Source organism: Passer montanus, unplaced genomic scaffold, assembly GCF_014805655.1.
Source record: "Passer montanus isolate IOZ18808 unplaced genomic scaffold, ASM1480565v1 scaffold103, whole genome shotgun sequence".
In the NCBI taxonomy this organism is placed as follows: Eukaryota; Metazoa; Chordata; class Aves; order Passeriformes; family Passeridae; genus Passer; species Passer montanus.
The window spans coordinates 1670616-1686268 of record NW_024356838.1 but is presented as its reverse complement, the minus strand read 5'-3'; the positions used below and the strand labels follow the sequence as shown (position 1 = coordinate 1686268).

At 38.2% G+C, this 15653-nt stretch overlaps 1 protein-coding gene across 1 annotated transcript in view; it reads left to right on the top strand.

The window, feature by feature from the left end:
- Positions 1 to 41: 41 nt before the first annotated feature.
- Positions 42 to 15653, top strand: part of OLFM3 (olfactomedin 3) — a 52366-nt gene continuing 36754 nt past the window's right edge. The window contains exon 1 of the mRNA XM_039718238.1: positions 42 to 331. Within this exon, the coding sequence (XP_039574172.1) occupies positions 263 to 331 (69 nt within the window). The 5' untranslated portion in view covers positions 42 to 262. The remainder of the gene's footprint in view (positions 332 to 15653) is intronic.

Here is a 15653-nt window from a genome sequence, read left to right as displayed (position 1 = left end):
GCAAGGACTTTGTGTGCCTGGGGCGGGGCGGGGTGCGACGGGGCCGCGGTGCCGCTCCGCCAGCCCGGGCAGCGCCGTCCTCGCCCGCCCTCCCCGCGCCGAGGCTGCCCACGGAATGAGCGTCCCCGGGGCGGCTGCCGCTGCCGCCTCCACTCGGGCTCCGGCGGGCGGGCAGAGAGCGCGGCTGCCGGCGCGGTCGCTGCGGCGGGAGCGGAGTGAATGACCGAGAGGAGCGGCGCGGAGAGGCAGCCCCGGGATCAGGATGCGGGCGCCCGCCAGCATCCTCAACCTCCTGCTGCTGTCCTTGCTGGCCGGCCTCGACCCCTCCAAGGTAGGAGCCGGCCGGGCGGCAAGTTCGCGGCGCGGAGCCTGCCCGCGCACGGCGTCTGCGGCGGCGGGCGGCGCGCCGGAGGCTCCGGGGAGAGCGGGCGGTGTCCTTGGCTGTCCGAGCGGCCGGGAGGGACATGAAAGCGGTGCCGGGAGCGGCTGGGCCCTGGCAGGCAGGCAGGGCAGGGCAGGGCACAGCCCCGCTGGCAGGAGTGCGCTCTGCCCTGCCCAGCGCGGTCGCTGTCCACGGCCGGTCGCTGTCCAGCGCAAGCCCGCGGCGATCCATCCCGCTCCAGGCAAGGAGGCACTGACAGCGCTGGGGGACTGCAGCAGTGCTGGGGAGGCAGCGCGGCGCTGGAAGCAGGGATCGGCAGCCTCCGACTGGAAATGCATTTGTTTAGAGTGAAACTGGAGGCGTCACGTGAAGAAGACACTGAATTTAGTACTACAGCCACGCTTCGGGCTGCTGCAGCTCTGTTATTTACAAACGTGTAAGAGTCACCAAGAGATCGCAGCTGAAATTGAAATAATGCTGAAAGTAAACAATAGATTTGAGATTTCTGATGATGTCGTTTAGAAAAGCAGAATTGCACTCTACCACTTACAAGCAGTAATGACTGAAAGCCCCCAGGTCTGCAGATGTCTGTAGTGCTGTATTTTATAGATGTAGAACTTGTCTCAATTGTCGGGGTTTTTTTGTGGCATACAGTTTTGTAATTGTGAGCATTATAAAAATGTGACAAGAGAAAGCAAAGAGAAAGCATTGCTATAATATTGCAGTCCATTACCAGCAGCGCTCCATGCCATGTTGCCACAATTTACATTGCATGGCAGTGAATGTCATATTAATGGTACCGGTGAGGTACCAGACAAAGGTGTGAGGCAATGCTCAGCTCTTCTGGCAGGTTTTCCATTTGAATAAAGATATCAACCTGTACATATACAAATATGTACTGAATGGCCAACAATATGGAAGGGATGCTCCTCTTTGAAAACAAAAACAGAATCTAAAAAGCCATTCAGTGGAAATCTGATTTACAGCTGCAGGATTCTGACTGCTTTTCAATCAGTAGGATATAGTGACAACTTAAAAAGGCAGGAGGTGATAGAGGATTAATAATATTAACTAATGAATTAGTTATATCAGCTCTATTAATAAGAGCTAGGAAGTCAAGTGTTGCTGTGCCTGTAAGGAGACTCATCAGGCAATGCACAACAGGAGTTCCACATCTGTGTGAACAGCAGCACATGGTCTCATTGTAAATACAGGTTTCTACACACTCATTTTCTTTATTTTTCTGCCTTCTGTTACACTTAGCAAGATCTAATAAAGAGACTGCATAAAAGCAGGAAAAGCAAATTTATATCCTTCTATGTCCACAGAAGAGTAAAACCACTAATGAAGCAAACAGATCTGGCAGAGTAATTCTTTTTAGTTCAGACCCCAAAATAACACTGGGAAAAAATGTTCCATTTTCTGTCTGTCACCATCCAGCACTGAAAAACAGGATGAGGCACTGGAATGGAATGACACAAATGAACTTTGGAAACTGTGCTTCTAGCCCTTTTTGCTGTGCCATGCTGTGCAAAGGGCATGAAAATGGCCTTTTATTCATCACTCTGTGTGACATTTTCAGAGATATTCAGATGTTTTTCCCAGACTCCTTTGACTTTGTCAAGGGTCAGGAATAAAATAGCTCAAAAGTCCTTAAGATTACATTAAAATTGGAAATCTGTTTTTTATCAGAGCTCATTGGATTTTCATAAATTAAAAAAAGTGAGATCAAGTGGATCCTACACCACATTAAACATAAAAAAGTGTCACATGACAAACAGTAATTTTTGTTTACTATGAACAGTGTATTTCATATTTCTCTGGAAAAGTATGTATGTAAAAATTTTAACAATATTTTTTCTATCAGAAAAGTACAAGTTCTGACTGAACACACTTCAGAAATGAAACTAGTGCTCAATTATTTATCTTACTTTATGCTAAATTGAAGTAAAATAATAATTTTCTGCCCTGCAGTTTGGGAAGCAAATCTATGATATGAACCTAATTAGAGGAAACGAGGGAATGGTAAATTCTTTCTTTTCCAGAAAGAATTGTGCAGTATGCTCATGCCTAGAAAGACAACTTTCTACCTGCCCTTGACACTCACAATCTACTTAGGTTATGGAGATGAATCACGACAGATATTTCTGGTATACACAATACATTTCTAGTCATGTCCTACATAATTTTCAGGTTTTATTGATCAACTATTTTAAAATAATGCCTTGGGGAGAAAAAAATCTTTAATTTAGTACCAGGCTATCACTGAGTCAAGACTGCTGTCTTCAGGCACTCATATTATGACAGAGATGTTGTGCTCAACTTACTCAGTTATTTGCTGATAGTAAAGTGTTTAAGTATCGCCATCTTATGGTAAAATATGTAACAAAAATTTATGTATTGTTTATTTCCCAGTCTCTGAAACATTAAGATTTTATTTCAACCGTAGTAATTTATTGTCCATGCTCTTGAATTCTTTCTTTTAAACTTGATATAAAATATTGAACACCTTTAGAAGTTCTGGAAGACAGCTCACTAATGATAAATTTTAATACAGTGTTAATTACTGAATTTCAGTTTAAGATACTTATTAAATGTTATATTTGTTGACTTTATTCTATTTTTTATCTGTATTTACATAGGAATTTTTTTAATTATGCAAGATAATATATTTCATTAAAGATTTATTTCCAACAGGGTGGCTAGACATTCAACAGAAAGCCAGCTACAGTGAAAGGATTTGGATAGAAAAATCTGCCTTTCTCCTGCTCATACGTGCAGTGTCTTGAAAGAAGAAAGTATCCATAGGATACTAGAAAATTTCTAAGAGTTGCTGCTAGATGGCATCTCTGTGCTGCTTTTCTCCACCTGGAGTTTTCTGTAATGACCTTCATACTATGTAAAGTGGACTTCTTTTATAAGGTTGCTTTGCTTGCCATCATTTGATAATCACAGTGGTATAACCAAGTAAGAATTTTGTAGTGTAATAAAGCTGCTCCACATAGAAATCAAGCTCAGCATTTTTTGAAGTCTAGATGGCATTTTGTAAGTTTAATTTTATAAATCTAAATAGATCTGATAAATATCTTCATGTTTCAGTGCAGTTAATGACCTTTAGGCCTTTACATTTTATAATGGCTTTATATCCTACATCTATTTATTTTCCATTGTTTGCACTTTGCAAAAACCATTTCATTAAATGACTGCCATGTACAATCCCAGACAGAAACTAAGTACAGTATTATTAAGGAGAGTTACAGCAATGAACTGTGATTTATATTCATTGCATGGAATAATAGCATGGTTGGGAATATTAACATTAAAAAACAAAAGCGGGTTTGAAATCAGTCATCTGTTCTTGAATGCTTAAACTTTGCATCTTTGGAATGGCCGTGTTTCTGGATTTTAAAAACCTATGATTTTCACACATAATCAGACTATACAAATAGCCACCAAAATCTTTATTTTTCCTGGATTTCAATAACTTGTCAGTAGGAAGAGTGCATGGCTTTAGTGCTGATTATTTTATAAATTATTTATTAATTTATCCCCATTGCAAGAATTTACAAAAATATTATATACAGCAAAGGGTTACCACAATAAACTGTTTTACTGAAAATATTACTCATAGGACTACAATACACTGCTAAATTAAATCTTGTTACCTACTTGGAAATTAATTTACTTTTTTTCCTACAGTATTAGTAGTTAGTCAGTATAAAAATCATTCCTATTTATTTAACATCCAAGGTTTAAGAATGCTCTAAATCATTAATTGCTGACTGTGGTTAAGTCTCACTTGCTGTCTGCGTGACTATTTCTGAGGAACCTGACTAGATAGCCATTGAAGAACATCCTATTACTGTCAATGTGCCCTGGGCACTCTTCCAGGTGTCATTCCAGACAGGTATTCACTACATCATTTTAAGTAACATATATTAAGATATTGGAAGACAATATGCAAAAGCACACGTTAGTGACATCTGCATGAGTGCTAACTCACTGTTGCTATCAGATACCATGTGGTCTTTAAGGGCTTTTTAAAACTGTTGATGGGAAGAGGTCTTTTTTTTCCCGTCCTCTGGTTAAAAACCAATTCCTCTGTTGCTCATGGTTATTATGACTTTTACTCATTTGAATGCACTCAAAACCAATTATATATTATACAAAATCCCAAAAATAGTTGTATATCTATACATATACACAGACATGTCCTCACAGGAAACAATTATTTCTCCAGCAGAGGCATACTGCCTTCAGGTAACCAGGCTTCCTCCTTTCTTCTATGTTTGGCCAAGTCATGAGTCAGTGAAACAGAATCAATTCACTAAGTCTGCAAAGAGGGAAAAGCTGAAGCAGAGAAGTCAACCGTCAGGAACAAGAACTGCAGTCTTGACGCTATTAAAACAACATCAGCTCTAAAAAGGATGTTTCTAGTTGGCTGTAGATTTAACACAGTTGTGTTAAAAATGCAAGTTCAAATATGTGAAATTCATAAGGGACCTATTAAGAAATAACAGAGAGTCTTCAGAGAGGCCCCAGTCTGAAGGGCCTGAAATCCCCTTTTTCATAACTGCAGTATGACAGAAATGGTTCAGGGCATCACTTAGGCATTCTTAGTGAATCTTGACTGAAAGCCAGGGGCTTTAGTGCTGATTATTTTATAAATTATTTATTAATTTATCCCCATTGCAAGAATTTACAAAAATATTATATACAGCAAAGGGTTACCACAATAAACTGTTTTACTGAAAATATTACTCATAGGACTACAATACACTGCTAAATTAAATCTTGTTACCTACTTGGAAATTAATTTACTTTTTTTCCTACAGTATTAGTAGTTAGTCAGTATAAAAATCATTCCTATTTATTTAACATCCAAGGTTTAAGAATGCTCTAAATCATTAATTGCTGACTGTGGTTAAGTCTCACTTGCTGTCTGCGTGACTATTTCTGAGGAACCTGACTAGATAGCCATTGAAGAACATCCTATTACTGTCAATGTGCCCTGGGCACTCTTCCAGGTGTCATTCCAGACAGGTATTCACTACATCATTTTAAGTAATGTATATTAAGATATTGGAAGACAATATGCAAAAGCACACGTTAGTGACATCTGCATGAGTGCTAACTCACTGTTGCTATCAGATACCATGTGGTCTTTAAGGGCTTTTTAAAACTTGATGGGAAGAGGTCTTTTTTTTTTCTCCTCTGGTTAAGCTAATTCCTCTGTTGCTCATGGCTATTATGACTTCTACTCATTTGAGTGCACTCAAAACCAATTATATGTTATACAAAATCTCAAAAATAGTTGTATATGTATACGTATACACAGACATATCCTCACAGGAAACAATTATTTCTCCAGCAGAGGCATACTGCCTTCAGGTAACCAGGCTTCCTCCTTTCTTCTATGTTTGGCCAAGTCATGAGTCAGTGAAACAGAATCAATTCACTAAGTCTGCAAAGAGGGAAAAGCTGAAGCAGAGAAGTCAACCGTCAGGAACAAGAACTGCAGTCTTGACGCTATTAAAACAACATCAGCTCTAAAAAGGATGTTTCTAGTTGGCTGTAGATTTAACACAGTTGTGTTAAAAATGCAAGTTCAAATATGTGAAATTCATAAGGGACCTATTAAGAAATAACAGAGAGTCTTCAGAGAGGCCCCAGTCTGAAGGGCCTGAAATCCCCTTTTTCATAACTGCAGTATGACAGAAATGGTTCAGGGCATCACTTAGGCATTCTTAGTGAATCTTGACTGAAAGCCAGGGAAAATTCAAAAGCATTCTGTAAATCTTTGCAGCAGGAGTGTGGGACAAGTCCTGTCAAGGACCATCTTCAATAAGAACAGCAATCTATCCTACTGCTTCACTCCACAAGGCAGTAGATTTCTTGTCTAGGACCAAACCTAGAGAAGGCAAGGACTTTGTGTGCCTGGGTTTGAGTACAGAATTCTTTTCATGAGTGAGAATCCAGAAACAGTGAAAAAGTTACCTTACTTTCAGAATTTCAGAACTTCTTAGATAATTTACATACTGAAAGGTTCATGGTGGAATATTTTCCTTTTATCCTATGCTATGCTGCCTTCAGCTTCATGACAAAGGTTTGCACATCAGAAAAGCTAAAGAAGCAACCAGGTATATTTTTTATAATTCAGTAAACAATCTAAAATTGGAATTTGAGTTATAGTGAATACCAGGCATATGGATATAGCATTTTGTAGAGTCCTACTCAGCTACTTCTGCAGCTGTGTCTTTTCACAAGAAAAACATTTTATGTAATTACTCATAAAATATGCAGTCCTCTTTATTTAAAACATTCTTTTTCCTCAGGAGGAATTAAAGAAACTTTAATATTCTGACCTCTTCTGAGCCTTTTTCAGACTTTTAAATCACTTAAGTAACTAACCTAAAGCAGCCCCAGATAACAGAAATGCAATGTTTTTCATCCTGCATTCCCCTGAAGAACAGTCATCTGTCTGCTGTACTGCTTTCTAACCAAACGAATCCTTATAGCTGTGATTTAATAATTCTGTTTACTTGTTTCACTGAAAAACATATATCAGTCAGCATAGCAACAGCCTAAGCAAATTCTGAGAGCAAGTAGCCCTCTTCACTGCTGTGCTTTTGGGAAATAGTGTTGGCACCCTCCTCAACTGCAAAGTAACCCATAAGGGGGCAACCAGAACAACTGGAAAAAACTAACTCCATTCTGAGTGAGAACTGAATGAACTCTCTTTATTAAGTGCCATTCATAGTAAGGTAAATATTATTCTTAAATTATTGAGGCATGTTATTAAAAGATAGTTTATAGAGATTTTCACAGATTTCCTTTCTTAGAACCACAGCTACAGCAATATACTTCAAAATGTGTTTGTGTGTCCCTTTGAAGGACACCACTAAGCACGTTAGTAGTTTTTCATGTATGAAATTGTAAATGCTATTTGAGTTTGGACTTTGGATTTAAAATCAGATTTACATGAATATGAACTTCATTTAGAAGCATTTAGAATACATTAATACTTGTGATGACAGCAAATATTATTGATCTGAGATCCCATAAACACAAACCTATCACACCCTTCCTTACTCATGTTAAATGTGGTTCTTCAGTCTCAGCCTCCCTACTACAATTAGTTTTGTCGTATTCTTTTTGTATAACCTCCTACATATTATTCAAACTATTCTACCTTCTTATAATAAGACAGTTTATTTTCAATATATGGTATTGGGATGTGTTTCCCAAGAAAATTCATAGAAGGCAGTGTAGTTGTAACAAACTAATGTGCTGAGTAACCATCCGTACACAGAGTAGGTGATGCTACAAAGAACACGGGTCCAGTCCTGAAACCACGGTGACAGGTTTGCATTTATAATGAGATCTCAGATCAATATTGTTTGCTATCATCACAGGTGTTTCTGGGCACCTGCATAAAGAATATAGAGATGCATGTCAGGCAGAGTAGCCTAAATACAAAGATTGCCACTGACCTGTTTTCCATCCTGTCCCTAAAAACATACACTATTATCAAAACACTAAAAACATGCATGTTAACAACCTCCCATGAGAATCAGCTTTAGCCACAAGCAAAAAGGATGGTCTGCTGCATTTCTGACTTTCTAAAGCCTCAAGTTCACTTCTGACTCTTTAACCTAGAGGCAAATCCTACTGCCATCTCTGCCTGCCACAAACATGCGGGAATTTCCTGACTTCTGGATACCTCCTCAGTCTCTAACAAAAATTTTGTGAGTGCTCTTGCTTTTCTTCATGTCTAATTTGTTAGTATTAAAAAAAAAGAGACTTTACTATTCAACAAGCTCAGTATGCACGTACAGTACTATGCAGTTAAACTAGATATGCAAAAATGTAGCTGAAAAGGCACATGGGTAAATTGGAAGCTATATTCCATATATATCATACAAAACGTAAGACTTCTCAGTCTTACAGAAGTCTCCTGGCCCTGAAAAATACACTGAAACCAGTGTATGCAAAGATGCAAAGAATAAGACAAGTTCCTCTAAGGTAGGAGCACATGTAAATAGTAGGAGTGGCTATATCTTTACCCTTCTACTGAATTTTCATTTAAAACCCTTGCAGTTACGTATGCACTACATAATCCAATGTTCCTTGATGTAACAGGTTCACTTATGACATCAAAAAATCTTTCAGCTGTGGCTCATACAAGGTTAAATAGTTGATATGCATTCTAATCCTTTTCAAGAGAAAGTTTATAAAAATAATTTTAATGACCTTCTACTATACTAGTTCTGCAGATACTGCTGAGACAAATACTTCCATATTAGCAGATGATACAAATATATATTTCTACCTTGTTTCCTTTCCATACATCTTGCTGTGATCAACAGTCTGTCCAGCACAATTCAAGAAGCTGAGATTTCTGTGCTGTAGTGGGTTTTTTTGCTGATCTTTGCCCTCTGGACTTGCTTTGCCATAAAGCCACATACGTCTGCTGTGAATATACTCACTGTGGTGATAGAGTAAAATAAGTGTATCCAAAGTTCTGGGCCTTGCATATACATATGGTGCCCTGCTTTAAATGTTTGCTTTTATCCTTATTGGGAGTGGATGTTGCTGTTACCATTCTGTGAGATCTCACAACACCAGCAATGTTCTGTCCTTTCTTTAAAACATCAAAATACAACTTTAGCCTACAGACACACACACACATATATATATATAATACCCCTCTTATCTGTCAGTAGAAAAGGGCATGCATCTGAAAAAAAACTTTGAAGAGAAATATTTACTGGATCAGTGTTCTCAGAATGCCCAATTTATGTAGGCCATGGTGTTTTATCCTTTTTAGAGACACAGTTCTCACTCTTTAAGGTGGTCTTTCTCATCTTGAGCATTCAGAAGAAAAACTGTATTGGCTAAAACACTCAATCATCATTAAAAGTATTTCATGAAGCAATAACTTGATTTTGTGAGCACCGCCAGGGACTAGATTGTGGCATCTTAGGGGAGGCAGAGAAGTAGATTCTTGTCCCCAAAACACCTTTATTTATACTTCAGTCAGTGCTCGCTTTCCCTCTCTTCCTCCTCCTGCTCTGTGCTTCAGAGAGCAACACATGAGGATAACCCCAAATGCCACTCATCTGTTCTTCCAACTCCTTCAACGTCATCATGTGCCTGTGCAGGGGTGTACAGGCAGATCTGTTCCTCTACTTGTCAGACTAGACAATGAAATTAGCCTGGTGGATATGATGCACAAGGGGAAGAACTGTGTTGGCTCACTTTAAGTTTCTTCCAGCCTGCATGAGAAGTGAAGAAACAGTCTTCCTTTGGACGTTTCAAAACCAAAAGAAGACAGAATGACATCAGGCTTCCCTGATGTCTTTGACAGAGCTACTGTACAAGGAGCCACCAGGCAATAAGGAAAGCCTCGAATTTTGATTTTTTGAGAAAATGAAGGAAAAGGGATTTTCACAGATATGGCAATACTGGCAGTAGTTGAAGTCCTCGAATTTTGATTTTTTGAGAAAATGAAGGAAAAGGGATTTTCACAGATAATGGCAATACTGGCAGTAGTTGAAGTATTCCAATTTGTCCAGCTCTAGATTTGTCAAGTGTGCAAGCTACACTGTGATTGCTAGTGGTTAAGATCACCACTGTTGTTTATACAGAAGAAAAATTTCCCCAGATGCTATTGGTATTCATACTACATTCACCAGTGTTTTCAGGAATAAAATTAATTGCTGTTGCTAACAGTTCTATCCCATTTAGAAATAGCACAGAAATTAAGTAAGGTTAAGACAAAGTAGGCCAGTGGGTCCACGAACAAGGGACATGACCCTTGTTCAGACTCTGACAACAGTTCATGTTTTCTCATGTGATTCCCCAAATCACTTTCTAAATGGATGGTAAGAGTGATGCTGATTACTGAAAAATATACCTGATAAGCCCAAACTGCCCGGTTCTTCTGTTAAATAGACACAAGGTCACATCTTTTCTCCTTCAGAATTCTCCCAAACCACATGCAAGTAGATATCATTCAACACTCACATTCCCATTCTCATTGGCATCCTTGGACATATGCTGTTTGTATTTTGTGATTTTCTGGTTTTAGTAGCCTTTAATGCTTAAGTATGACCAATGTTACCAAACCACATGCAAGTAGATATCATTCAACACTCACATTCCCATTCTCATTGGCATTCTTGGACTATGCTGTTTGTATTTGGTGATTTTCTGGTTTTAGTAGCCTTTAATACTTAAGTATGACCAATTTTACATTTTCACTTTCCAGTCCCTCTGGGCCCCTATCTTCAGAAACTATTCTTTTAGGCAAATATTTTTGTGTTGAATTATCACTCTTTGTTTATCCATTGTCGTAAGTTTTTTACAGTTCTAATGACTTACTGTATCATGTCATCATTAAGTTTCCCAAACTGAAGCAAATTTTATGAAACTAATAAATGGGATATCTTTCTTTTCTAGTATTTCTGCTTCCTCTGCAAAAAATCTGCTATCATTAGCTAATTTAATACCAAGGTCCTTAGGCTTCTCCTTTCTTCTCTTTCCAAAATGCTGATTGTTATTCTGTACCCACACACTTCTTGTTTGCAATCTTGGAATGCTTTCTGACCAGACATGTCCCTTAGAGATCCCCCTAACAGCTAGGGATTTGTGTTTGCCACACAGTTTTCTTTAGAGGATGGATTCTTTTTCTAGGAATTTTTTGGATACTTTTTGGCTTTGAGAGATTAAGGGTTTTGCTAAGTTATGACAGATTCCTTCTATATTATTTCATATGCTGAATTTTGGTTTTTCAATATTTTTTAATAGTAATTGAAATTAATTCCTCTGAGCAGCAAAAAAAGAGCATGTCAAGTCAAATGCACTGTTTACCTAGGAAAAAATGTTCTAGGCTTACAAAAATTCACATGGTTGTGGTTCATGTCTCATATATGTTTGATTTTACTTAAAAGTACATAAAAGACAGATCTAGTACCTTGTTTATTGGACTGGAAAGACTTTCAGCTATCCTTCCAGAGGCATATATCCAAATTCTGGATCAGTTACTCCAATTAGTATCAGCTTAATTACAATGCTTCATGTCAGGCATTGGGCAGGGTGGGAAGTGGAGGCAGGGAAGGTAAAGAACCTACCACAGCCTAAAGAAGCCATTTTTAAAGTATTTTTTGTTTTGGGAAGGCCTTTTATAACACAAGTCTGTTTGAACATAGTATTGACTGTAACGTGAGGAGCTAATGATCAGCTCACCTACCACCATAAACTTAAACACTAGGTAAAGAAACATTTTTAATAATCTACTTGGTTATTTTAATTTTTTTTAAAAAATAATATCCAGTCAGACAAGGCACATTTGGAGATCAGTCATATTACTTCAGAGTCTGCATTTTCCACTGAATTCTTTGTATCCAGAACATTTTAAAACTGGCACATCCTGTTAGAGACATCTTCACACCAAACAGAGCATGTCCTCTCCATTTCCAGTCAGTAGGGCACTGCACTTCTGCTTTCACTGGGAGCACTGTGCTCAGACCCACAGGCACTGATGCTTGGGAATTCTTGCCTGACAAAGCATCAGGGCTGATTCCACAGGATAAGTGAGTGCCATGGTTTCTGTTCATTACAAGTCTCTATTTGGAGATCAACTTCCATGAAGAGTAACTGGCTGAAAGACCAAAGATAGCACTGGAGGTCATGGGGAGTTCAGAACAAAATCTTAAATGCCTGACTGTGGATGAGGGCTATGCCACTGCTGACTGAAGAGCTCTAAATCCAACTCAAAGCTGTATGCAAGACCACCTGCACTGTGTTGTCTCTGTTGTCCCTTGAGACAACTTCTGTTGTCACATGGCACCGAAAAGGTTTGGTTTGAATTGTGTCATTGGAACATAACATACATTATAAAAATGCACGATATGAGCCTTACAGGATAAAATGTGAAATCTATCTCAAATGAACAGGATGTGAAACTGAGTTTGTGATGAAAAGAAGGGTGAATGTAATAAGCTAACTAGTGGACACATTGTGAAAAATGTTCTAGGTACTATGGAAGGAATAGGCTTAGAAAGGGAAGATAACAAGAAATCCAAATGATACAATGTGAGGTTAAAAGAAATAATTCTGCTGGGAACAGCCTGAAAACATTGAAAATGGGAATATCTGAAAAAACTTGCTAATACCTGAAGACTATTTTGTCTTTCATGAAGGCACCAACCTGTTAATAAAAATAAGCCTAACAGTAATCAAATAGTTTTGGACTGGGATATATTTCATTAAAAAATACACTGCTGAGTGCCTGAAGAGAGCCCTGTGGTGGTATCTCCTGCTGCCCATCCATTAGTTGTGAGTTAGTGTTCCCATATCTTTGGCTGCATCTGCAGGCCTGTGCCCATCACAATACACTGCTGAGTGCCTGAAGAGAGCCCTGTGGTGGTATCTCCTGCTGCCCATCCATTAGTTGTGAGTTAGTGTTCTTTGGCTGCATCTGCAGGCCTATGCCCATCACTGATCATGTGGACACAAGATTATTGTGAACAAGCACGTCAGTGCAAGACACCTATGAAGAAAATGAGGATGAAAAAGCAAATTATTCAATATTTGTATTTCCTAACACACTGCACTCAGTAGATAGGAAGGAAAACAGAAGTGAAATCTTCCACCAACAGCTATTCCAATTTTAAACAAGTGTAGGTTAAAAATGGTTTGTACTACTTTCCTATCAAGCAAAATCAATGACGAAGCAGAATGTTAGGTGACTACTATAATTTTGAATACACATTTATAATTTGTACTTGCATTTGTGTAAGATAACAAATTTTGTGTACTCACTTAAGAAATACCAATATATTTATGGCTTATCAATCCAAAGTTGCTCAAATTTTAGCATTCAGATTTGTGAATTATTCATAAAATAGCTGTGCAGTAGGAATTATTTATAGAAATGTTGCTGAAAATAGCACTCTTTGTAGACTGATTTTAGTAAAAGAGAAAGCTAATTTTGTTAAATTGTTTAGATCAAATTATCTGCTTAGCCTTATTATTGAGAATACAGTGCAGTTTATTTTTAACTACACAGTAGAGCTCTCAGCACTTCTGAGAAGAGTGAGATAGAGCCTAACACATTCCACTGCTGTTGTTCTGGAAGCCTGCTGTGAATATGCAATTATGAATGGATTCAGTGTATGAATTTGCTTTGAACTGTACTATTTTGTATTGTGTTTCTGGGAACTGTTAAGCCATCCTGTTCTGTTTCTGTTCAGAGTTCTGCCTTTTGAGGATATCATACATTACTGCATAAGAAATAAAAGAAATTTTTCATAAGAGAAAGGGTAGGCAGAGCAAACAACATGACTGTTTTTATGGGATTCACAAGGGATTTGTATAGTACAATCTCAAGAAAATAGATTTTCTTATTCTATAGCTAGAAAGTGTTGGAGTCTCAGGTACCATTAAAATGTGTTAGGAGCCCTAGGCCAGTGTTCCTGTACAAGAACCAGAGTAGTTAAACACTATCTGCACTGCAGCAGGGAAACAGTGGCAAAGGCTGAGGATTGACTTATGACATTATCTCTGGTCTCTGTTTCTAATTGAGAGATGCTGCAGCCCCTGAGCACTGTCAGAAGTCAAACAAGTTATACCAGTTGAAGAGCTGATGCTAACTAAATTCCCAGTTGTAATTTTGTGGTGTTACTGAGTCTAGTGATGCTGCCATCCCCAAGCCAGTAATTACTGACTGTGCCTGGGCCTGACATCAGCACAGCACTAAAAAGTTAGATAAGAGAAAACCTGTCCACCATTATTTAATATCCTTGCCCCCATTTTCTTCCTTCCCTCCTCCTCACTAAAGGAATCCTAAGCTGAAATAACAAGAGACATTTTTTGCATTATTTCTGTCACCAGCAGTTCTCAGAGAAGTCTGGCTGAGAACCCATTCTGGTGCTGGAAAGAAGTCTGTTTTCTGTGTAGGGGAATTCTTAATTGCCTTTTCTCCTCTCCTTGAAACCTTTTTAACAAAGAAAGTCTTGCTGCTATTTAGTCCCTGTTCATCATCAGCTAAATAAAATTCCATAAATATTTCAATCTGATAAAATCTTAATATTCAAATAAACCAATATACTCTGACAAACACATCAATTATTGCAGATTACTCTGAGTTCATCAGGCACGTATAAAGATTTTTTTCTGCCCTAAACAATAGTTATTTGTGTTTTATGTTTGGAAAGAGAAGAAGATAATACTGAGTGTCTTCATTCTATTTGTCTGGTGAACCAATGAGCAAAAGCAATTTCCAGAGAAAAAAATTGTGACATCCTTAGTGTTGGCACCTCATGACTAGGTACCATACTGAAGACAGTCACTTCAGGTTTAGTCCTAGGTATCAGAAAACACAATGTGCCTCTATAATTTTTGAGAATACAGATACACTTGCATATTACAGTGACTTTTAATGCTTAGAGTCATCACTAGCAACCACCTTAAAGAACGCTTAGAGTTGCATTTCATACACAGAAATGTTTGTGGAACTAAACATCATTTATATTCAGTAAGGATTTTGTTCATAATTTTTCTATTAGTTATCATGCAGACGCTGTTTCATTTTTTGCTAACACCAGGACTGGATATCTACAAAATACAGATATGGCAGTTTGAACTCACACTTCTGGGTTTTTTTTTTAGCTCAATTTCTAGGGACTAAGTTGGGAACAGTGCAATAGGGAAGTGTGAAAAAGAGAATGGTTCCATTCTTTCTGGGCACAGTGACAGACAATGTCTTTTAGCATGCACATTTGTAACCAAGTAATTAGGTTTGGTGAGCAGGCAATATGGAACAAAATTCTTAATCCTTATCCTGTCTAACTGAGTAAGAATTTAGGGATTTAGCTCTGCATAACAGTTGCTTCACATTATTAATATAAGATTAACTTTACCCTGTGTAATGGTGAGAGAATATGTTGTTCATGTTTGGTATTTATTGTACTCAGTCTAGAAACAAAGTGCCTTTATATTCTCCATACATTGTGAAATAACATATAAATGTGCTACTTGTACACAAGTTATATATTGATTATACCAAATCTGCACCTCACGGGCTAATATCACCACCAGTGCATTCAATTACAATCAATAGAGGTCACTTCCAGTTCTTCCTCCCTTGCTGTCACTACAGGGTTTTAGCAATTTAACTAACTGTAGCTTCATATTCATGACAAGAACACACATTCTTCATATCACATGGAAAGCAACAGGATTTTACAATTCCTCTTTGTTGCTA